Source organism: Echiichthys vipera (assembly GCF_963691815.1).
Source record: "Echiichthys vipera genome assembly, chromosome: 10".
In the NCBI taxonomy this organism is placed as follows: domain Eukaryota; kingdom Metazoa; phylum Chordata; class Actinopteri; order Perciformes; family Trachinidae; genus Echiichthys; species Echiichthys vipera.
The window spans coordinates 8,283,266-8,306,957 of record NC_139835.1 but is presented as its reverse complement, the minus strand read 5'-3'; the positions used below and the strand labels follow the sequence as shown (position 1 = coordinate 8,306,957).

Sequence of the window (23,692 nt, the reverse complement as noted above, 5' to 3'; positions counted from 1 at the left end):
AGGATCAAATACATCATTTTATGTGAAATCATATTTGTCAGTTGTGTGTCTGAGTTGATACATTTCAGTTACATAAATCATACATTATTACAGAAACGTGCGATGACTATTTAAAGGTGCCTTTGTGTGCCGAAGGACATACTTTTCTCCTCTTGATTTGGTATGTTTAATATGTTTGTATTTTCCTGGTCCCTGATTGGTTGACATTGCATGGTGAAAATAACTGGATCTGGGACAGAAAATGGCCAAGAAATGTTGCCAGATTGGACAATTTTCTGCACAGTTAGGCAGTAAAAATGATTCTGGGTGAGTGGACAAAATGTTGCCCTTTGTCATAGTGTGAACGTTTATCTTAATTATTCAAATTCATATTCTTTTCTGGCTAATAATTACATATGTGAACCAACCTGGAAGCACTGCTACTAGCTAGAAGGCTACTTGACCAGGCTCGCTGGCTTCTGGTCAGTGTCAGACCATTAGCAACAGCAGACGTTGAAATCAATGTAAAAACAGATATATCTGTGGTAATATTTTACATATTTGTGAATTCGTTTTTTTTTTTTTTAGCTGCCCAAGAGGCGGGGATAAGAGCAGGCAGGCGGGTGTCAGATCTGTGCAGACTCTGTACTGCAGAGACCCAGAATAATAACACAGACAGTGTGATAATAACATCTAGAGTGAAAGACTTACTTTCAGTGGTTTCATGAGAAATACTTGTAAAAAGTAATGTATAAAAATACAAAAACTGATGGTGACAGTCAGTAAGTTATTTTAAGATACTGTAGGGAAAAAAAATCTCTAGAACTGAAGGAATGGGTTAGCGTGATGGTGGAAACAGTATCTTATGAATGTACGTACAGTATGCTTAGTAGCATAAGAGGCGATCAAGAGGAAGAGGCGTCTGGGACCGTTTTTGGACCTACATTAAAATGGAAGATGAGTCTAAATGAATATCAGTTTTCTCTGTGACTGTGTGATCATGTGGTGGGACTCAAGATATGAGTGACATGTTTTCGTTGTTGTTTTTGTTATTTATTTTATCTTTCTGGATTTACTCTTCGATTATTATTACTATTATTATTATTATTATTAATGAATTCAAATATATATTAAGAAATGTACCAAGCCTTTCAAATAAAACAAATATACACTTAAATTAAAAAACTTCTGAACTGAACTTCATGAGTGAAATTGGTGGAATGCCCCTCTAATGAGAAAAGCTACAAAGACATTGTGGAGGACAATTTCTTTCCTATGATGATGAGTGTTTTCCCTCAGATTTCTGTCTGTAGACCAATAGTTATAGCAGTTTTTGTCTGGAGGGTGATGGATTTCAGTGGTAAACTGAAATGTTATGGTTACTTTAAACTGTGATGAGGTTCATGATATCAGTAGCGGACAGGTGGCCAGTTTTGCACGCACCGCTGCTGGTCTTCATCTTTCCCCATACTGCTGTGAAACTATGAGCCAAAATGATTTTGTCACACGTAAAAGGCCATTTTTGAGACATAATGCTATATATGATATATGCTCATCATTAAATGGGGGATATTTCAAGAATATTTTGTAAACAAGTAAAGCGCCAGAGGAACTTTGAATCGATTCTAGAATTATATATGAGTATTTCCTGAAATGGTCTTTGCAGTGAACACTAAGACGATATGGCGTTCAAGCTCCACTGGTAGGCTACGTGCCAATGCAGCTTTACACCTTGTAGTCCCGCCAGTCCTGTGACCTAAAGGTAAAGTGAACCAAAGCTGTGAAAACAGAATGTACATCTTGCCACCTGACTGCAAATGTTCAGCATGATGCCTCTCTGCTATGGCGGTCTTCTAACACCTGCAGCTTCAGACATAGCCTCAAAAGGCAAAGGAAACATTTGAAAGGAAAGGCAGGAGCTTTGAAAAAACGTTCTCAGCAAAAGAACTTTTCTGTCTTGTTGGCTCTATTGTGTGTTCGGGGAAAGAGGCAAAAGAGGCAAATGAAGCTGTTGGGATAATCTGACCCAACAGCCACAAAAACCCAGGCTGAGAGTTATGGACGAGGAAAGTCAGCTGCCAACTACATTAAACAGTGAAGAACACAGAGGGAACATTAACTGACTCTGATCTTAAAAAAAGAGTCAAACTCGACTTAAGCTTGACAGCGGAAAATCAGGTTAAATCTCTCTATCAGAGTTCTTTCTAATTCATCCAGCATGTCGCCAGGGATCATAAGAAATAACAAAAGTTTCAGAAGGGGAAATGAAAGTGGCGACACAAGGGAGCAATGCACAGTGGCTGCAGTGCGGGTGTCTGTGCAAGATGTGACATGTGGAAATGATGCCAAGTTCCACCTCTTCGTCTTCTTCTCCAAAGTTGTCCTCATGGGCCCTAGTAAGTTTAAAAATAGAGCTTTTCTAATGGAGAAGAGGGCCGAGGGGGAAAGAGAAGAAGAGTGAAAGCGTGCAAAGACGGGAGGAGTCCTCTGTGGTTGGAGAATGCAATTTGAGATTGGCCAGATTGCTTTTTTTTTTTCTCTCCCTTGTCCCCCCCGGCCGCTTATGAGGCGTGATATGCACCGGCGGGGTCCCTAAGCCGCAATAAGACTGACGCCAGTAGCCACCCTGCCGCCTAGGAGTCTTCGCACTAACAGTGCGAGAAAAATCAGCACGATGAAATAAAAGAGGGACTCCAAAAAGATCAGTGGGGATATTGGGAGTGATAGATGAGAGTCAGGCCAGGAGAGGGTGGAGGGGAGAGAAAAGGGGAAGAAGTGAAAAGATGAAGGAGATGGCTTTGGTGGGATTATGGCAGGATATGGCAGAATATAAATGTACTTGAGTTGTCTCAGGCTGATTTCTCACGGTCACATTGCACTGTGAGAGGTGCATTGTTACGGGCTTTTGTTCCTCCCTCTGAATGAACCAGTTGGGTGTTGGACATATACAGTCACAGACACGTTGTTACATATCTGTCTTGGATGAAACTGACTTCTCTTTCTATCCCTTTTAGGAGGAGAGGGCTCAGCTGAGGCAGGGCAGAAGGAAACGTCCACCTGTGATATTTGCCAGTTTGGGGCCGAATGCGACGTGGACGCGGAGGATGTTTGGTGAGTTTGCGCACACAAAGACACCCACAACATGCTTTTTGTCCAAGCCATGAGACACCTTTTGCCATACACTGCTAGACTCAAGTCATCTTGACAACTTCTAACTATAGTTCTCCTGATACTGAAACCAGTATTTGAAGATTGCCTAAAATGCTTGCAATCAGCAAGTAGGCCGATCCAAAACCACATAGTTTAGCTCTGAAAAACTGTCACTATGTCCAGACATCACAATGAGAGAGATGATCCTGTGCCTCTAACTCCACCTTCTGTAACTGTTTGCTCCCAGAGATAGTGATGTCCAAATGAAGCTTCATAAAGCATTAGTTTGATTTGCCGACCCCACTAGATGGAGCTCTTAGTTTAAAGAAAAAGGTTAAATGAATGGTAATTCAGTTTGTATATATATATATATATATATGTATATATTTTTTTAGATCAAAGGTGGATCACCTCTTTTAATGATTTCTATCCCCAAAAAAACTATATTTGTTATTTGAAACAGTGTGTTTAGTGAGTTTGACTACTAATCTAAGAATTTATATTAAATCCCTCCTTATACTGCACACATAAGCCACTGAACACCCACTGAGGTTTAGTGCATGGTTGACCATTTCATTTAACCTCAATTACTAGAGCAGGGCTCAGAGAGAAAGGAAATTTTCACTTATTCTGGAAATCCAATTACTATCTTTACAGGACTTGCCAATGTCAGGCCAAAAATGACTTTGACTCACACAAGGAAAACTAGTTCAGTGTTGAAATAACGTTGCTCATGAATTTAACCATTTATTGCAGATGAGATGGATGCTGCTAATGCGTTATTGGCATACATTAGCAAAGGAGCGGCACAAGAAACATCCTCGGGGGAACATAATAAACATGCGGGTGCAGAGTCCAATTAGATGAAGGCTCAACTGGTGAACTGTTTCCAGCAGCACACAGTATCATCAATGTATTTTCTTTCTACAGCTTAAATGAACCCACATTACCGATTTGGTGTTGAACAAGGATCAGCTGGTATCAGCAAAAGGAAGGCAGTGCTTAGAGAAATCCCAGACGTAGCGCTAGAAATTAGAAGTGCCCTGAGAGTATGACTCTATCAAACTGCCTGATGTAATGGAAAGATAATGTACCCTGGTGTGCAATAACCGTAATGCCAACGAATGGTTTCATGATGCATTCAGAACCTTGTTGCAAATACCAAACAGCTGGAGTCCACTCCTGCTGTTGCCACCCACTTTCACAAATGCACCTTAATATTCTACTAACGCAGAGAAATGGATTTATTGGCAATTTCTTAATCCCCAAAGGTAGAATTCATAAGGTCACAACAGCACAATGTATTGTTGATGATGGTGCGCAGAAAACTGAAAGCATAAAAGAAAATGGAGCCTCAAGCATGTGCGGCATAACTGGGGGGGGGAATAGCAATTACACAACATACCATGCAACGTATGCCCCCACAATAAGAACACAATGGATAAGACAAGAGGGGCAGTCATTATTGCGTCTTGTTAAAAAAGCAGTTGACACAAACAGACGTATAAATATTTCAGCGTTCCTTCCTGTAAAACGGAAACTACAAGTACTCTTCAATCTTTCAAAAGCCCCGAGTTGTTTTCACAAGAAGGTTTCTGGCGAATAATCAGACAGATGATTACATCCCAATAGCAAGTAATTCTCATCAAACAGCAGCCAACCGCAGGCATGGCGTCGGATCATTTTGATTAGAATGATTCCAATCATGCAGAAGTTGCTTTTAATCAAACAGACCGTCAATTAATCAAACAATGAGTGGAGAGAGGTGACTGTGATTAAAAGCAAGGGGACAGCAAAGCGATGTGTTTATTATAATGCACATATATAATTATCATGCAAACAATGCAAAGTGGTAATGAATTAAGGCTGTTCCTTAAATTGTACGCCACTGTATGAAGTGTTTTAGGGCATGTGGGTAGTTTGAGAATCAGACTAGTTTTCACTTTTTCATTCTTCAGTCTGACGATTTAGTCTTTTTTATACACAGGTCAAGGGATACATACACACACGTAAAGCAACATAACAACAATACCAGCATGTAAAATCCAACCTAAAGAACAATGAATTAGAAGAAAGTAGGAAATAAATCATAATAATACCAATGCAATTAAATAAATAAAAAATAATAAAAATAGGTGAACAATAAAATAAGAAAAAAAATAGTAACAAATACAAAATATTTATTTTATAAATATAAAAACAGATTTTTTTTTTTAGATTTATAAACACTCCCTAGCATGAATGTTACTTTTTGAAACGTGAACATTCTTGTACTTCTTTACACTAAAGAAAAAGTTGCGTTGTGTTGTTATTAATCGGTTATTACTAGGGCTGGGACTTTAACGTGTTAATTACGATTAATTCATTACAGAAAAAATAACGGGATAAAAAAAAAACACGATAAAAAAATAATGCAATTAATCGCAATTTATTTTTGCACATTGCGGAACCTTGCTCTTTGCACGAGTTCCCGCACGGCCTATAATGCTGACGCACAGGACACAAGACGAGAGAAATGAAACCGATGAGAAGCTGCGTTCAGTGGGCGAACATTTGAGTTCTGTAAAACGACCAAGTGGAAACATGGACAAGAGCACGGCTGTGTGCAAATTGTGCAAGAAAGAATTCACCTCCCACCGGAGCTCTTGCTCTCCCAATGCTGAACAGCATGTGCATCTAACGTTAGCACAGACAACGCTGAACATGCTGCAGCCAACGTTAGCACAGACAACAATGAACATGCTGCAGCTAACGTTAGCACAGACAACGCTGAACATGCTGCAGCTAACGTTAGCACAGACAACAATGAACATGCTGCAGCTAACGTTAGCACAGACAGCGCTCCTAGGAGGGACTGTCATTAGTTGATGGATCATTTTTGTGTCTGTCTTTTTGAAAACATGGGAGAAAAAGCACCCTATGTTAAACTCTCCAAAGCAATTTCAGTCAAAAGCAACTGGACTTGGTTATTTGTCTAGGAAAACGTTTCACCTCTGATCCAAGAGGCTTCATCAGTTCATTTATGCATCCGAACAGTTGCTTTTGACTGAAATTGCTTTGGGGATAATGATGACCTGGACAAATAAGAACATTCACAGGCTCTATGTTAAACTGTTTATTTTATGCCAAGCATATTATTCTAAATATATGTGCAATGGTAGGTTTACACTTTGCTTGAATACACCTTACTAAGCACGGTTTTAGTTTTTATAAACCAAAACAAATATGTTTAAGACGTAAAAGTTTACAAAAAGTTAGTGCTCACTGAAAATAAACACATTTTGTTGTTTAAACTATTTTTGTGTGTATTCATCAATGAAGTCATTTACCAAAATCCATTTAAATTGAAAAATGTTGCTTCTTCTGTCAAATATTGATATGCGATTAATCATGATTAATTAATTACAAAGCCTCTAATTAATTAGATTCATTCTTTTAATCGTGTCCCACCACTAGTTATTGCGAATGGTTTTACTGGTCTGGCCCACTTGAGATCAGATTGGGCTGTATGAAATAAAATGAGTTTGACACCCCTGGTCTATAATGCTCTTTGACTTAAAACAACAACATCTTATTAGTTTGAGAGTGCTCTGTGCTTCTATGAGTCACCATCATGAATGACGTCAAAGAAGTCGTCAATGCTGTAGAGAAAAGGCAGAACTGACGTGAAATCACACAGACTCAAACGAGCAATGGTCATGCCCAGGGCTCCGTTTTGTTCCTTTTGCCCCATTGATACCATCAATGTTTATTACAAATGTTCTGCTTTGTCACACAAAGGTGACTTCCACATTCTTAATCGCATCTAAAAAGCTCTGATTGGCTGATGGTTACATGAACGGTTCAGGGAATAACTCCGAGGAGCAGGACCCAAATGCAGACATGGACAACGAGTAAGATTCAAACAGATATTTAATCGACGAAGACCAGAAACAAACAAAAGCCAGGGAACGGGAAAACAGGAACAGGGTCCGGGTGGAGACGAGGGGAAAACCAAACACGGGGATCAGGAGACGAAACACGAACAGAGGGTGGAGAACGGGTACTCGGGAAACTATACCGAAAGAAACAAAGAAACGATTAACACAAAACAAAGCAACACGGAAAGGTAACACGATCATCAAATAGGTAGCCAACCAAACGAGAGACACGGACCTCGAAATAGCAATAACGGTTTGGTGCCGGACGTGGGTCACAACAGGCTCTTTATCCAGGCGTTGACGAGGAGATGAGCCACAGCTGGGCGGAACCACGCCGACCAGCTCCAACAGACAAACACACAGGGGAAGACACAAGCAGGAAAAACTGACAGAGGGAGACCAACTCACACAAATGGAAGAGGGAAAGGACTGAGAAGACCGGAGTCCTGACAGATTGAGCACAACATTAACCTCCTTGAATTGCTAAAAAAATGTGGGCAGCAATCCAGAGGTCTTCAAGCAGACTCGACATAGGACTTTTAAAGCCACTTTCCAAGATGTAAACAAATGTGGAGATGATTGTAACTACATCAACATTCCACGGCGCCTGTAGATTATTAAACCGTTAGTGTGCTCTGCAAAATCATATTTTTATTCTCATACTGATTGTGTTTATGCAATGTGCCCAGAAATAATGCTTTCACTCCCCACTAAGGAGGGAATTGCTATTTCAGCCCAGTGACTGAATCAACACCCCTGGCTAAACCATACAGCACCTGACCCCGCTGTGGCAAAGAGCCTTACCATCCTTACACCATCCCTCTGTAGCTCTCAGTATTCTGGAGGCAGGCGGCAGGCAAAAAAAACCAACCCAATTTAGCCCTCAAGGATCAATAGAGTGTCGCAAAAACCCATTTAGATCCATTTGTGGTGTAAAACTGTAATTACCCGCACAAACCCATGCATTCAAACCCATCAATAGCACCCATTAGTGTTGATAGAATTAAGGTAGAGGAGGAGATAGTGAGCCAGTCATACAGAGGGGCTGGAGGGGTGCTTGCTGTGTGAACGCCGGGTTTGGACTTTCTGAGAACGCAGCGAGGGGCTTTTCAAAGCCCGCCACTTGTGTCCTTTTTAAAAACCCATTCAATGGAGAGCAAAAAGGAATTTCAATCAAAAGCCAGACAGTTGACAAGTCACAGGCCAACAGGCACGTTGGGACACTGCCTTTATTTTCTTTGAGCCGGGTGCATGCGCACACTCACATATACACACAACATCCACTGAGAGCCCTCCACACATCCCTGACATGGACAGATTATGAGACAATAGACCGCTGGGCACAGACACGTACAAGCCACTCCATCCCTCCTGAATAAGACACCCACAATGAACTTTCGTGGTAGTTTTGCTTGTCTTCGAAGTCATTTTGTAGTTATTTGTGGTAGTTTTGCTTGTTTGTGGTCGATTCACATCTCTTTGCGGCAATTTTGCGTTACTCTGTAGTTGTTTTGCACGTGATTGTGGAGGTTGTTGTAATTGTGTGGCTCTTGGTAGTTGTCTTGTGACTCTTTGCAATCGTTTTGTGTCTCGTTGTGGTAATTTTGTGTTTCTTTGCAGTTGTTTTGCATCTTTTTGTGGGGATTTTGTGGTTATTTTGTGGCTCTTTGCAGTTGTTGTGTGACTGCACTAATTTTTCTGTGTTTTTGTAGTCTTTTACATCTTTGTGGTTGTTTGTGACTATAGTTTTTTTCTGACTCTTTGCACACGCGTTGTAGATCTCTTTTTAGATCTCTGTGTAGACATTTTCTGTCTACACAGAGATGTCTGTCGTTTTTTTGTGTCTCTATAGACATTTGATTGCTTATCTGACAAGAACTGTTAACAGTCATTTCAAACAGAGGCTCTGGCCTTCTGACCTCTGGTCTCAAGGAGGCGTGTGTGTGTGTGTGTGTGTGTGTGTGTGTGTGTGTGTGTGTGTGTGTGTGTGTGTGTGTGTGTGTGTGTGTGTGTGTGTGTGTGTGTGTGTGTGTGTGTGTGTGTGTGTGTGTTGTCAGCCTCATATGAGATAGTAAATTTACATGTCGTATATACATCCCTTTTCTCTTTTTCTCCCACTATTTCTGTTTAAACATTGCTGATTTGTTCTCTGTCACTATCACTACCTCGTCCTCTCTCTCTCTCTCTCTCTCTCTCTCTCTCTCTCTCTCTCTCTGTTTGCCTCTCTTAGGAATTTTTTCAAAGGATTAAAGTGAAATTTGAGGCTAAGGATTATGAAAATCAATGCTATGTTCAGTTGGAATAAGGTTTACTGCTCAGGATTTGTACACAGCATGAGGCACTCAGTGGATATGTTGTTCTATTTGTGTACATTACTGAGTGTGTGTGTGTGCGTGCGTGTGTGTGTGTGTGTGTGTGTGTGCGTGAGTGCGTGTGTGCGCATGTGTGTGTGTGTGTTGTGTGAGTGTTTACATGTGTGTAAAGTGGCCTTTTCAGTTGGCAGCCAGCAGACGTGGGGTCTGGGAGCGGAGAAGGGGGGAAATAATCGCAGGGAGTTAATCAATACGACACATCCTGCTAAGAAAGTATTCTCATACACACGTGTGCACACACACACACTGTGACATGTACAGTACACACATTCACACACACCACTAACACTTCTCTGCCCTCATTGTGCCTCTCAGCAGATTGTGTGAAGGAATGATTTGGTATACAAGAGAGAAAAGTGGGGAAAACAAGGTTTATCACAAAGTGATTGCTGTCTCGTGCATGTAAGTAAGCGCGCCTGTCTGTAGGTGTTCGATTGTGTGTGCGAGTAGCATTAGGATGTGTTGACGCACTGCAGTCTGGTGGTATAGTGCCTATTGTGGAGAAAGTGAGAGGTCTCATTAAAAATGTATGAAGCCCAGACATCGGCCACCGACCAACAGTGGCCTCTCGGGATAGCCGAAACTCTGAAAGCTCATCTACAGTGGGAGGCTGTGGGGGCTAATGTGCATGTACTCATATACAGTACATGTGTGCTGTGTTAAGCCTATACCCCCCTCATGTGCAATTTTCTTTTTGGCTCAGAAGCTCTTAAGATTTTTGTCTTTGATTCTTAGCTCCTCACAGTTCTTCCCGCTGCCTCCTTTCAAGCTAAAACTCTTCTCATTTAGATACTTTTTATGATAACGCAGCCCTTTAATTGTCAGACTAATCTTGCCTGGTGGGTAGCTATTGCCAAATTAAAGTCTGTTTTATAATCTGTAAAGGATAAGTCAAAATAAAAAAGAAATAAAAATGACTTGCCTCTTGTAGTAGCTAGCTCTGCAGATCATTTTGGCTTTGATATTTGTCTTGATAAAAGTTGGTACGTTTGAAATAATATAAGTCACTGTGTCATAACAATACAATTCAGTCGTGATTGATAAAAAACCATATGTTGTTTTATCTTTCTGTAACCACTCTCCTATATATTCCAATGGCTTTTTAGCTGATAGATAGGTGAGGGGAGGATATACCCTCCACTAGTGATGTTCAAATGAAGCTTCATGAAGCATTTTCTTTATTTGAGTCCACTAGATGGAGCTCTCTGTTCAACAAAGGGTTGAAAGAATAGTGAATTACCATTCATTGAGCCCCTTGCTTTAAACCAAGAGCTCCATCTAGAGGGGTCAACAAATACAACTAATACTTCATGAAGCTTCATTTAGACATCACTAGCCTCCACTACACCACTGTCTGTCATACCAACAACAGTAAACAGTGAGTGATGCACTGGAATGTTTGTTCCTTTTAGGGTGCATCCACACGATCGATATATTTTTCCGTCAACACGGCCTTGTCTCAAGAAATGCGTGTCCACACGAAACCATTGAAACCGATAAAAAACGCTGCACTACACATGCCAGGCCTATATGTGGTGCTTTAACTCTGCCACAGAAATACACCAACAATGGAGAAGAATTGAAGAAAGTGGCCTTTTCACACACACATCAGAGGCAGAGGAGAACAGATTAAGATAGTGTTGAAAAGATCGTTTGTTTGTTTCATTAATTTTTGTTTTGGTTGTGTATCAGTGTAGCTTTATCTCTGATTGATGTAATTTTTACTGCAAACTTATGGCCAAAATAATAATCATGATGATTATTTATCACGTTTATTCATTGGTTTTAGGGAAAAAATGTAGGGTTTCTTTATTGTTATTGTACTTTCACATTCAATTAAATAGAGCACTGCTTTCAGTTGACTTTGTGCTACATTCCTGCAATTGTACAAATATTTTCCATCATTAAGACTAGTCCTTATCCATGCTGCATCTCGAAAGGAAGGTGCTCATGCTCGTACTCATGCTCATGCTCGTGCTCATGCTCGTGCTTGTGTGCCTACCTCTCTCAACTGGGCTGTGGGCTAGGCCTAGACACGGCACACTTGTACTCACACTGTTCAAACGAACTAGACTTTAGCCGTGATGCATGCTTGGACACGATACAAATAGTAGATGTGAGTCGACCCTAAGATATAAATGATCAAATAAGTTACAGCTATCCTTTATCTCCTAGAAGCAAAATATGAATTAATGTACCCAAAAGGGACTAGCTTTTCATCTTCTTCTCTGAGATTTTGGTTTTGCCCAACTGCTCTCTTTTGTATATAACTCTTCTACTCTGGAAGCTGTTAAAAGGCTGCTGCTGCTGCTGCATTGTTTGCACTCAGCGGCATGACAGCCCCCTTAAAAGTGGAGCCAAAACATCTCTATCGCCCCCTGGCTGTTAGTTTAGGAAGCACTTGATTTGATATGCAGCGGAGTGGAGTGTGCAAATTAAACGTGATCATGTTGAGTCAAAATTGGGATCGCAGTTAATAGTCAAGTAATGGTGCAGCCCTGTCGGGAAGCAACTGGAAATGTATTCGTGGCGGGAAAAAAATGTCACTTGTCAGGATGATACACAGAACATGCAGTCAACAGTTATTTTGTCAGCAAGGTTGTGAGGCAAATAATACCTCAACTATCTGCATGCTTGGAAACAGAGTATACGTTGTTTATAATGTTGCTGAATTGACCCTTTAAGTCACGGTGCTACCACCTCATTGTGTAACCCTCTGCAGTGGCAGGTCATTCAGAGCTGCTTCGGCTCACCTTCAGTGTCATGTGGGCGTGTGGATACGACCGTGTCTTCTGTAATGCATTAAGACGCCTTTCTGCACATCGTTTCTTCCTTTGCTGATCCATCATTACAACAGTAGCTGAGCACTGCCACGCTTTGCTGCACGGCGTTTCAATCAACATCAGTGTCAGCATTACGAATCATCATGGCTGATTGAGAAGGTGTGTGTGTGTGCGTGTGTGTGTGTGTGTGTGTGTGTGTGTGTGTGTGTGTGTCTGTGTGTGTGTGTGTGTGTGTGTGTGTGTCTGTGTGTGTGCGCACGGGTATGCGTTGGCGGTCGCCCACGTGGACGCGTATGCAAATGCAGCTGGAAGACATAAGCTGAATGCCTGTGCTTTACTGAGAGCCTGGCACCAGGGGAAAATGAAAAGGCCGGGAGAATAATGACAGATTTATAATTACAGAATCTAGCGTTCAGCGCTACTCAGCAGCAATTGTCTGGGGAAGGCAATCTGAGTGTAATTTCTGCTGATCAGGTGTGCCACACACCTTTGCCAAAATATGCACACACACACACACACACACACACACACACACACACACACGTAGATAAACATGCACGCAGGTGTATGTGCTGACTCTCTTTCTCTGTAATTTGTGCAGAGGAGCCCACACAGAGACAAACACGGAATGTCTTGCACTTATATTTCATCGGGAATTGTGGCGCGACAGCAAATTGCCCGGTTAATTTGCGAGAGCTAAAAGCATCGTGTAAGCGCCTGAGCCACTGAGAAATGAATTCATTACCGTGTGCCGCAAAAACACACCAGAAATATCAGCTTCATAGAAGGAAATAACTGATTCGATATACAAAGAAGAAAAAGCACCTGGGTGTCATTTTCCAAGCATATAAACTATCTTTTTAACTTTTTATCTGACTTTGAGTCAGTTATATAGAAAAGTTTTTCAAAACTTTAAATCAAATCACTAGCACTTAAAGCTCCCGTATTGAAAAAGTATGATTTCATGTCTTTTTTATTATTATAAAGAAGGTGGAGATGCTTTATAGAATCTGTGAAAGTATCAAAACTCTCAATCCTCAGATAAATGCACACAGCCCATAATCAGAAACTGTGTCTTTAAACGAGCCGTTAGGACTTCTGTACAGTTGCGATGTCACAACTATACTATATATAGGTAGAAACTGCAGCTACAGTGCCATTACAGTTATTTCCCGTCTGCAATGACCGTGCAGAGACGCCAAGAGTGCAGATGTGGAAGACCTGAAAGCACTGACCAATCAGAGCAAACTGGGCTTTTTTGGAAGGTGTTCATAAAGAGACAGGCACTAAAATGGAGCGTGAAGAAAAAAAAAAAAATTCAACATTAAATCATGTAAACATGACCCAAAATACAAGTTTGAACCTGAAAATGAGCATGATGTAGGACCTTTAATATAAGCAGCATGTTTTTTTTATCAGTGATTATAACTTGCTTGCAGAAATAATTAAGAATTTCCCTTTAAAAATGTAATGTAGGCCACACTTTAGAGTTAGCCTGTGTCAGTAATACACCAAACATGCCTGTGGCCTCAAAGCCAATGTTCTGCAGTCTTCCTAATCTTCATTGAGACCACTATTTCTTTAGAATTTCTTGGCCGAGTGGGTTTTGTTGAAGGACAAGACATAGCAGTAATAGCAGGAACGGGGTGTTCTGCAATCTTATGTGACTTTTTTCTCACCAAGCTGTTCAGTGTGTACTATGATAGTATTAGTTAATAAGTTATTATTTCCCTTTTCAATGTTGTCAAAAGTACATTTCATATCTAAATGCTTTGGAATGATGGTTGTTTTTGGTGCCACAATTTCCCTCTGCAACACAAAAATGTGCAGCTTTGTCATCTACAATTCTTTCATTATTAATTGCTTCCTGCCATTGTAAGGATACATAATTTCAATCAATCAAGCCCTATGTGCAGCCTGTCTCTCTTTTTGCGAAGTTAAATCCATTTTCTATTGTGTAGGACTGAATGTGCCAAAACCCAGTTTGAACAGGATTACTATGCATGGTCCAACGTCCTGACTGAGTGCAAGCTGTACTGTTTTTTTCCATCAATTTTAATCCCCAACGAATTTCAGCCTGTATCCCTTGCAGCCAAACACTAGCAAGTCTCTCACAATGAAGATGCTCTCATTTTAATCAAAGGTCCCATATTATGCTCATTTTCAGGTTCATACTTGTGGTTTGGGTTTCTACTAGAACATGATTTCATGCTTTAATGTTCAAAAATCACATTATTTTTCTCAAACTGTCTGTCTGAATAAACCTGTAATCTAGCCTCGTGAGACCATCCTTATCTCATGTGACGCAACAAGAATAAACTGTTCAGTGTAAACAACATGCCAGCTTCCACTGATGAGATGAGCGCAGCTATCCAGCATCCGCTCGCTCACGCGGAGTTCGCCCCTTCCCAAAAGATCTCCAAACGAGAGTTCACAGATGGATATGCTGAGCAAATGAGAATCAATCCATCTGGTAGAGTCTGGTTACCTGTCTTTTTAAGACCCCTCCCTGATTTCCAGGTCTTCTACATCTGAGCTCTCTTCGTCTCTGCCCTATCATTGCAGTCGGGAAATGACTGTAGCAGCACTTTCTTCCTTTAAATAGTATAGTTATGAAATCACAACCGTACAGAAGTCTTGACGGCTTGTTTAAAGACACAGTTTCTGAATACAGGCTGTGTGCATTTCCCTGTGGATTGAATGTTTTCATATTTTCACAGTATTTCTTCAGATCCTTGACCTGCTTTATATTAAAAAGAAAATACATGGAAATCTCAAACTTCACAATATGTGACCTTAACACTTCAGATCTAATTTATTTTACATCTTGACATACATGTTAAATAAAAGGCAAGGACTCCTGTGACTCTGATGTTATTTCTCCCCCCGCAGGTGTGTTTGCAACATCGACTGTTCCCACATCAGCTTCAACCCGGTGTGCGCCTCAGACGGTCGCTCCTATGACAACCCCTGCCAGGTGAAGGAGGCCTCCTGTCAGAAGCAGGAACGCATCGAGGTCAAGTACCTGGGCCACTGCCAAGGTCAGACCCACAAACACACATACAGGCGTGCATACATTCCCCATAAAAAACACAATGACGCCTTCACACACACAGCAGAAGCCGTCAACCTGACTGCCTGGGCAGGTGTTCTCTTCAGGTTGGAGTGAGGCAATGGAGGCAAATGAGGCAGCTTGCAGAGCTAAATGCAGACAGCATGATTCTATATCTGCCTTCTAACTGCAGTTCCCACCACATTTCAGAATTACAGATATTTTCACTCAATCATATTTTGGAATAGTGTGCAAAGATAATCCCCAAATCCCACATAGCCTTCTCTGCTATGTATATTGATAGTTTTACAGCATGGTAAAATAATAATCCTCTCTTTTTAGTGTAGTATCTTTTTATATGGGTGCAGTATTTGTTTGTTCCAGGGATAAAGTTATATTATTAATATCTGTGCTTCAATCCCTAAAACGAGTCATATCACTAATCCACGTGGGAGGAAGACAAAGGCACATTCTTTTGAATATGTTTTAATTTGATCTTGACTCATTTTGCTGCAATATCTGGCTGAAAGTGAAGGGAGGTGCAGAGACAATCTTGGGAGGCGTTCAAATCTCAGTTGTTAGCATCTGATTGGCTCTGCATCCACCCAGGGACCAACAGGACAATCGATTGAGTTGTGAGAACCAAGATGTAGGCTTTTGAGAGGTAATGGGGAGTAAAGCAATCAGGGCGAACCAGCCCTAGAACACAAATAGAAATCTGTACTCCCCCACGTTACACCCTTTGGGCCGGACCACCCTGATCGATTTGATCACGGCTCCGCGCATTCTGTTTCAATCAGGGAAAGTGGAGATGAAACAAATGTCAAGAAAACGAGGGATTTGGAGCTGTGGAAAAGTAGACCTCATGTTAGCTAGGATTCAAAGTGACAACTTGATATTTAGATTGCTGTTTTTTACTGTTCCCTCTTGTGCCATATTATTGGGAAAGAGTTTGCATTTCTCCATGTGGAAATAGTCTTTCTTTCCTCTGTATCTCATAGAACTCTAGAATGAGAAAAAGTACTTACATGCCTTACGTTAAGGTTTATTTTTTATTATTTTTAATTCTTGCACTTGTGGCACTGGACCCTCATAAAATAAGTGTCGTATCATTAAGATGTCAAGTTGTCATCAATGTGTGGAGCGAGGAAAAATTAGAGGACGATAAAAGGCAAGACGTGTTTTTGCAGCTGTAGAATTTAGTTTGTACTCCCTCCCTTCTGAGCAATCTTAAAATTAGTTTAGCCTTTTAATGGGGTTCTGATTGCACTGCTTCGTTTCTTTACTTTTATTCTTCCTCCGGTGTTCCAAGAGCCACTAAATAAGAAAAAATAATAATAAATAAAAATACGAAATAATTGCATCATGAACCTGGGAAGTACTTTCACAGAGTCCGTTTGAAGGAATAAATTCACGGGCCACTGGAAAAAATCAATTGCAATAAAATGATAGTGATTGGAAGGAGTTTTTGTCTAGCCATTGTGAAAAGAGGAATTCAATGCAGTGTCAATAAGGTGAGACAAAATGCATTATTCCCTCTGATCTTTTCCAACTGGCTCTCCTCCGTTCTCCCTTTTGTTCAGTATAATACTTCAGGGGAGATGGCTTCTCACTTTTGAAGAGAATAGTTCACATGAATACGCATTAACTAGACAGGTGCACACACCAAATGAACCCTTTGTTGAGATGATAATTCATATTGGACTCTCTCTACCTGCACTGGCATCAGTTGGACCGTGTAACCCATAATGGAGGGGTTGGAGCTATGGGAGGGATTGCAGTGGCCTGAGATCAGTTTGAATGTGTTTTTGGCCCTTCCAGGCGACATCAAAGGCGGAGACGGACACTTCGCTCGGACCGACCTCACAGGTGAGTGCAAGCGTAATGGTGGTGGATTGCCAAATAACGTGCTGCCGATCAAGGCACGAAGATTAGTCTTTTTTTATTTGTCGCCCTCAGACTTTTCTCTCTCTTCATCCATTCTCTTTACCTTTTAATTATTATTAATCTCTTCCTCTTTTATTGAATTCTGTGTCTTTCTTGTGCAGTACAGTAATGTATGTTCACAGGCAGCTGCAGGGACATGTGCTTTCATTATTTACGGACTGTGCGTGGCCATGTGTGTGTTTGTGTTTATGCAGTAGAGGAAAAAGAGGATCCGAGGAACGAGCTGGCCCGCGGCCTGTACATCCCCTGTCCAGATCACTACAAAAACTACTGCGTCCACGGAGAGTGTCAGTTCCCCAGTATCGTGGCCCAGCCCTCCTGCAGGTAAACATGTAACATGTAAGGTTTGTTAGGAAAGACGCTGTGATACTGGGATCTCTTTCTGGTTGACCTCTGTTTATTGTGATACATACATAGGGAAACAGAAATTCCATGTTTATATTACTGCCCGCTCCAGCTCCTCTTCTACACAGGAATTGTAAAACTGGGCTGTGGTGAAATATTAATCATGGAATAAAACCAAATATACAGCAGGGCATACCTGATAAACAAACAGGAAAACAGAACCTCCATGGTAACACTACTGTCCGCTCCAGCACCTACACAAAAACAATACAAACTGGAAGTTAGCATAGTTTCAACTTTTAGCTGCGCTGTTGTTCTGCCATTTTCCAGTTTGAATTAACTCTTCTGCTACGTAGACAAGATGGCGGAGATTGAGGGTGTTGAGTGTTCATCGCCACACTCAGACGTGACTGGATAAATGCAGTACACTACATTTTAGCGACTTCCGGCTTCAACGCACTTCCACCCTCAAAAAAGACAGTTTGAGGAAGGAGTAGGTGGAATGCTTGATTTGGGATACAGCAAGACACACATAGACACACACCTGTCAACCACTTCTGTGTTAGTTCCTGCTACAGCAGGTGTCTCCAAGAACACATTTTTCCATTGTGACACATACACACAGACTCACAAGGTGAAAAAAATACCAGCATCGCTGTCACGCAGCTGGTAGTAATTGGATGGATTAGGATAATAAATGGCCCAAAAGAAATGACACTCACCTCTACCGCTCGGGAATTGTACAAAAGGGGAGAGGGGAAGGGGCTACAGGGGTCAGGACCAGAACAAGGAATGAAGGAGGGACTCTGAACTTCCGCAAGGTCTACCCAGTCAAAAATAAACTGTAACCAGATAGATTTTGTGTAATTATAACAACAAGAGATAAAGGAACTGTACATATGACCCTGTTACATAAACCCACATACAGTGTTTACTGTATTTGTGAGGACAAGAGATGGGTAGGGATAGGGCAAACAGAAAATGATACTGATAATGTTACTGATACTGTGGGTGATATCACTACCAAGTATTTGGACATCTCAGACTTTCTTTAAAGGGGGACAAGTGAGAAGATCTGAGGAGAGAGTGAGAGAGGGGGAACAGTTAAACCAGGGTGTCCCAATCATACTATAGGGTTTGCATCTCCACCCATTTTTTATGCTATTTAACAGTTAATGCCACAATATTTAAGGATAAGTTTAGAAAATCCATACTAAAAAGTGAGGTAACCAAACACTATTTTCTAAATATGGTGTCATTTTAGCATAATGCGTTGAGCTGGGACTATTGATTATTAATTCATAATGAGTCGAATGGCGTTTTAATAGCCAGCAATCAATAAGGCTATACTTGTAGTAGCTAATTATGGGCTACAGTGCAATGATCCTTAACAATCAAATTAAACTGCATTTATCTTAGCTATTACTGGCTCCAGTGTTTTCCCACTGTAACTCTGAATGTAGTATGGCTATTAACAAATCCAACATAAAGCAGGAGAACTCAGTGCTGGAGTCCATATCTTTTTTAATCAGTTCTGTTTGTGAATTCCAGCGTGCTGAGCGGGGTACGTGTTTGAGATCTGGCTGTTGACCAGTCAAATATGCTGCACTGCTTCAAATGAATCCCATGTTGGATTTCTCACTGCTAAGTGGATGTTGTTGTTTTCTTTCCCTCACATAATGATTAAGATTTTGATTTGGTGATAATCCCAAACCATCCTCTGTCTGCCAACGTTAATCCTTGGCTGTAAACACACCACCACTGTGCTGCTGCCACCGACATGACTCCCAAAGGCTAAGAAATATTTGAAGTATTGTTTAGAGCACCAAATAAAGTAACTGCAAAACCAGCGTATGCAAGTGCAAGCAATTGACGTCGGTATGTTAACAACCTTGTATGAGTAGCCTAAGGTTTTCACTGCTCGTCCATGTGAGGGCCTAACACTAACCTTAAAGCTCCTCAAGGTGATGTTGTGGATGAAATAAGTCAACAAGTCCTCCAACCCATTAAACCATGTAGGTTGTTTGTTCCCATTTGCTGATACGTCCCTACTGGTGGCAGTAGATCAGCACGTCCTCATACTTAAATGTAACAGTGGCAGTTTTAAACATGTGGTTAACGATGTGAAACAGTAGCAGTTTGGTTATGTTTAGGCAACAAAACTACTTGTGTAAGTTTAGATAAAGATCATGGTCGGGGTTAAAAATAAGTATATTTGATGTGATATAGTTATGTGCGTAACATTGCGTAATGTAGTTTTGTGGGCTACTTAAATTTAAAAAGCGAATGTTGACTTTTGGTATTACACAGGACACAAACAGCGGTCCCCTGTTTTGAATGGTCATTTGAGGCATTCTCCAAGCAGGTCGATCCCCGTAGACCACAGTGTTAAACAAACGTATTTACAGCCTGGTACAAAAAGTGTAGCTTTCCATCTTTATACGGGTGAATTTGTAAGTAACTCACCTGTTTAAATTATATTAAAACTATCTACACAAGATGAGGTGTTTTGGGTTGAAAACCTACTTTTTTAAATTTAACCAACTATCCTGTAACAAACCAAACTGCTTCAAATTCGGTTGGAAACTCAACGAAAAATTATTATTTTAACCCCCTGCCTCGATCGACAATCATTCATTAAGAGACGAGGCTCCCACTTGCCAAGATGGCGGCCACGCTGATGTATCGCACCAATGAAAAGCAGCGGCCCATACAGTATCTATATATCTATGGACTTCCAAAGAGTCTGCCATATTGCTCCGCCATGTTTTTGCATTGGCCTTGAACGGACAAACTCCAGAGAGGGCATGTCACGGGTGCGCGTCATGCACCATAGTTTTCCTACACCCTTGGGACACGGGAGATGTTTAAGTTGGTTGCAATCTGTATCCTCACCACTGCAGCTAAATCCTGAACCTTTAAAGGATGACTACAGTTTTGTTACAACTTGGATAGCAATGTTGTAGGCTTGGCCATCATTTTGGTTCTGATAACTTGTCACTAAACTGAGCTGAATCTGTACGTAGTTCAATGGGGTATGAAGCTTGATTATTGTGAGAGGTTCGAAACAAACAAGTCCCTCACACAGTTTAGTGTGTACATCAGTTGGTGAACTGGGATTGAGGCTCACCGTGAAGAGAAGGAGGAGAAACACTGGTTCCTCCTTTAGCATTCCAAACCAATACAAACAATGGCTGAACAAAAATCAGATCCATGAAGTGGATATACCCAACGTAGCATGGCGCAGAAAAATGTCCTCATTTTGGAGGATTTAGTCGTATTTTGGTCTCACACATTACACAATCACACTTCCACAAGTGTACATACAGTGCACACATGTATCCACAAAAGCACACCGAATACACTTGAACATGGGCAGCACAGACACGCATTTACATAAAGGAACAATGATATTTAGAACCCACCACACACACACACAAGCACGCACACACACACACACACACACACACACAATACATGCACATGTGTGTTGCGCTGGTCTGTCGTCTTTTACAGCCTGATAGTGTGGCAGCCAGGGGGTCTTGGTATCTCTCGCTCCCTCTATCTCTCTCCTTTCTCTCTAACCTCTCTTGTCCCAGCTCACCCAGCCACACATTCATCATGCATACAGAACAGTGCTTAGCAGAGAGGGAGTGTGAAAGGTCTCTGCTGACCCCCACTGGTTGCAGGAATTTGAAGGTTGCTTTCCTAATGTGAAGGGCCTAGTGTTTTCTATAGGAGTGGTGTGTGTGTGTGTGTGTGTGTGTGTGTGTGTGTGTGTGTGTGTGTGTGTGTGTGTGTGTGTGTGTGTGTGTGTGTGTGTGTGTGTGTCGTACCAAATGAGGATATGCAGGTGTTGGTGAGTAACAACCTCCCCAGGGACAGGAAAAGCAGGTAAAGAAGAGGAGATGGAAAGAGAGAATGAGAGATTAAAAAGGGCACCATTTTAGCTCCTCTCTGAGGACAAAGATCATCTCCATTAGTCTCTCTCTCTCTCTCTCTCTCTCTCTCTGGCTCTCTCAGATGTCCACACTAAGCTGGCTACATCTGAAAACACTAGTTATGTGAAAAACAATGTGTCCACGCTGGCTGTTTCAGGTTGTTTTGTAAAGGTCGTCGTCCATACTGAAATACCTGAGCAATTAGAAAACAGCTACATTTTCTCTATGTCTGTGTACTCTTTTGCTCAGCAAACAACTAGCTGACTGATTAGTCAACATCTGTTTGTGCATAGGGATGGGAATTGATTCAATTTTAATGATCCGACGCTGGTATCGATTCCCTTTTTGATCCCTGATCAATTTCCCGTGTGGAAAAAAAAAGTCGGCCTACACAGGTTTTCAGTAGTGATGTCCAAATGAAGCTTCATGAAGCATTTTCATTATTTTCCGAGTCCACTAAATGGAGCTCTCGTTCAACAAAAGGTTGAAAGCACACTGAATTACCATTTATTGAGGATTTATCTTTAAACCAAGAGCACAAAGTGTGTACAGGGTAGACGGAATAGAGAATCATTTCTAATCTTTCTTTCTCATCTAAGTTTTCAAAGAGAAAAAATGGGGATTTGTTTGGGATGCAGGGGGTTGTGATTGTTTTGCAATGCACAACTGTCAGAAAAAAACATGCTAGTATTGGTTAAAAAGGAAATGACAGGCTCAGAAGGCATATGATTTCAACCACTCTTAACTGGTTCCTGTTTCTAGTTATGCAGTTAACAAAGCCCACTGCAAATGTGACTTAAGAAGGTAAACTGTGCCTCATGCTGTACTTAGATGTCTATCGGATCACTATTTCATGATTGCAAAGTCATCTGATAAATACAGCTTCAAGACAACAACTGTATTGTGCAATTGTTTGTACTGTATATTTAAAATGAGAGAGGATTTTAAAGGTCCCATATTCTGCTCATGTTCAGGTTCATGCTTGTATTTTGGTTTCTACTACTGTAGATCATGTCTACATGATTGACTGCTCAAAAACACATTCTTTTTCTCATGTCTGAATGTAGCTGTGAAATGCTCCGTTTGAGTGGCTGTCTCTTTAAGACCGCCCTCCTGCCCAGTATCTTCTGATTGGTCAGAGTTTCCGGGTCTTCTGCATAAGCGTTCTCAGCATCTCTGCGCTGTCGTTGCAGCCGGGACAATGACTGTAACGTCACTGTAGCAGCACTGTCTACCTGCAGATTGTATAGTTGGGACATCACAATCATACAGAAGTCCTGACGGCTCGTTTAAAGACACATATTCTGAATATGTATATAAAAATAGAATAGAATAGAATATACTGTATAAAAAATGAAAATCTAACTTTTTACAATATAGGACCTAAAATGGGACATCTTAGCTTTACTGCAGCCAATGTTTATCTTCACGATCGATAATCCACTGGCATCAGAAATGTAGAGAAGAAAACCCAAGCTGGCCTATAACACTTCTTGCAGTTTCCACATAGTATCCCCGTAGCTTCTGTGGCCCTGTTGTTACATTTGTGTCCGTTCCATAGCTGTGCCACTTAACGCACCACTATTATTCCATCTTGAGTGTGGACAGGGGCCCAGAACAAAGAGAAAATGATGATGAATTTAGCTGCCTAGCGTGAACATACTCACACACTCTCTCTCCCTCCTTCCTTTGCCCACTGCAAGCCTTATCAGTCTCGTTCATCCAAACGGTCGCAGCAGAGAAAAAGCGCAGTTGCTACCCTCTCACACAAATGCATTGTTCCACCACAGGGTCCTTACCTAACAGGTACTGACGTCTCAATTAGGAGGAGAAATGATTAACCTGCCTCTCAATGCAAAGAAATGACTCTCTTTCCTCTCCTTTGTGTGTGTGTGTGTGTGTGTGTGTGTGTGTGTGTGTGTGTGTGTGTATGTGTGTGTTCTCTCAGCTGTCACTCGGGTTTCAGAGGCCCCCAGTGTGACATCAAAGAGTACAACGTTCTCTATGTGGTGCCAGGCTCTGGCAAAAAGCACTACGTCCTCATCGCCTCTATCATCGGAGCACTCCAGGTGGTCATCATCTGTGTGGTGGTGCTCTGCATTACCAGGTGAGTCATGCCCTCACAGACGCACACACATATTCAAACCCAGCTTACTAATGAGCCTGGCAGCAGTATTTTCCGTGTTGTCTGTATTTGGGAGTC

General features: G+C 41.3%; 1 protein-coding gene across 3 annotated transcripts in view; it reads left to right on the top strand.

Annotated features, from left to right (window-relative positions):
- Positions 1 to 23,692, top strand: part of tmeff2a (transmembrane protein with EGF-like and two follistatin-like domains 2a) — a 144,826-nt gene that overhangs the window by 117,078 nt on the left and 4,056 nt on the right. Inside the window, exons 5-9 of one of the 3 annotated variants that reach the window (XM_083921746.1) lie at positions 2,994 to 3,090; positions 15,097 to 15,245; positions 17,078 to 17,125; positions 17,398 to 17,527; positions 23,438 to 23,596. In XM_083921746.1, coding sequence (XP_083777872.1) covers positions 2,994 to 3,090; positions 15,097 to 15,245; positions 17,078 to 17,125; positions 17,398 to 17,527; positions 23,438 to 23,596 — 583 coding nt within the window. The remainder of the gene's footprint in view (positions 1 to 2,993; positions 3,091 to 15,096; positions 15,246 to 17,077; positions 17,126 to 17,397; positions 17,528 to 23,437; positions 23,597 to 23,692) is intronic. The other 2 variants (XM_083921748.1, XM_083921747.1) reach the window with 2 other exon arrangements.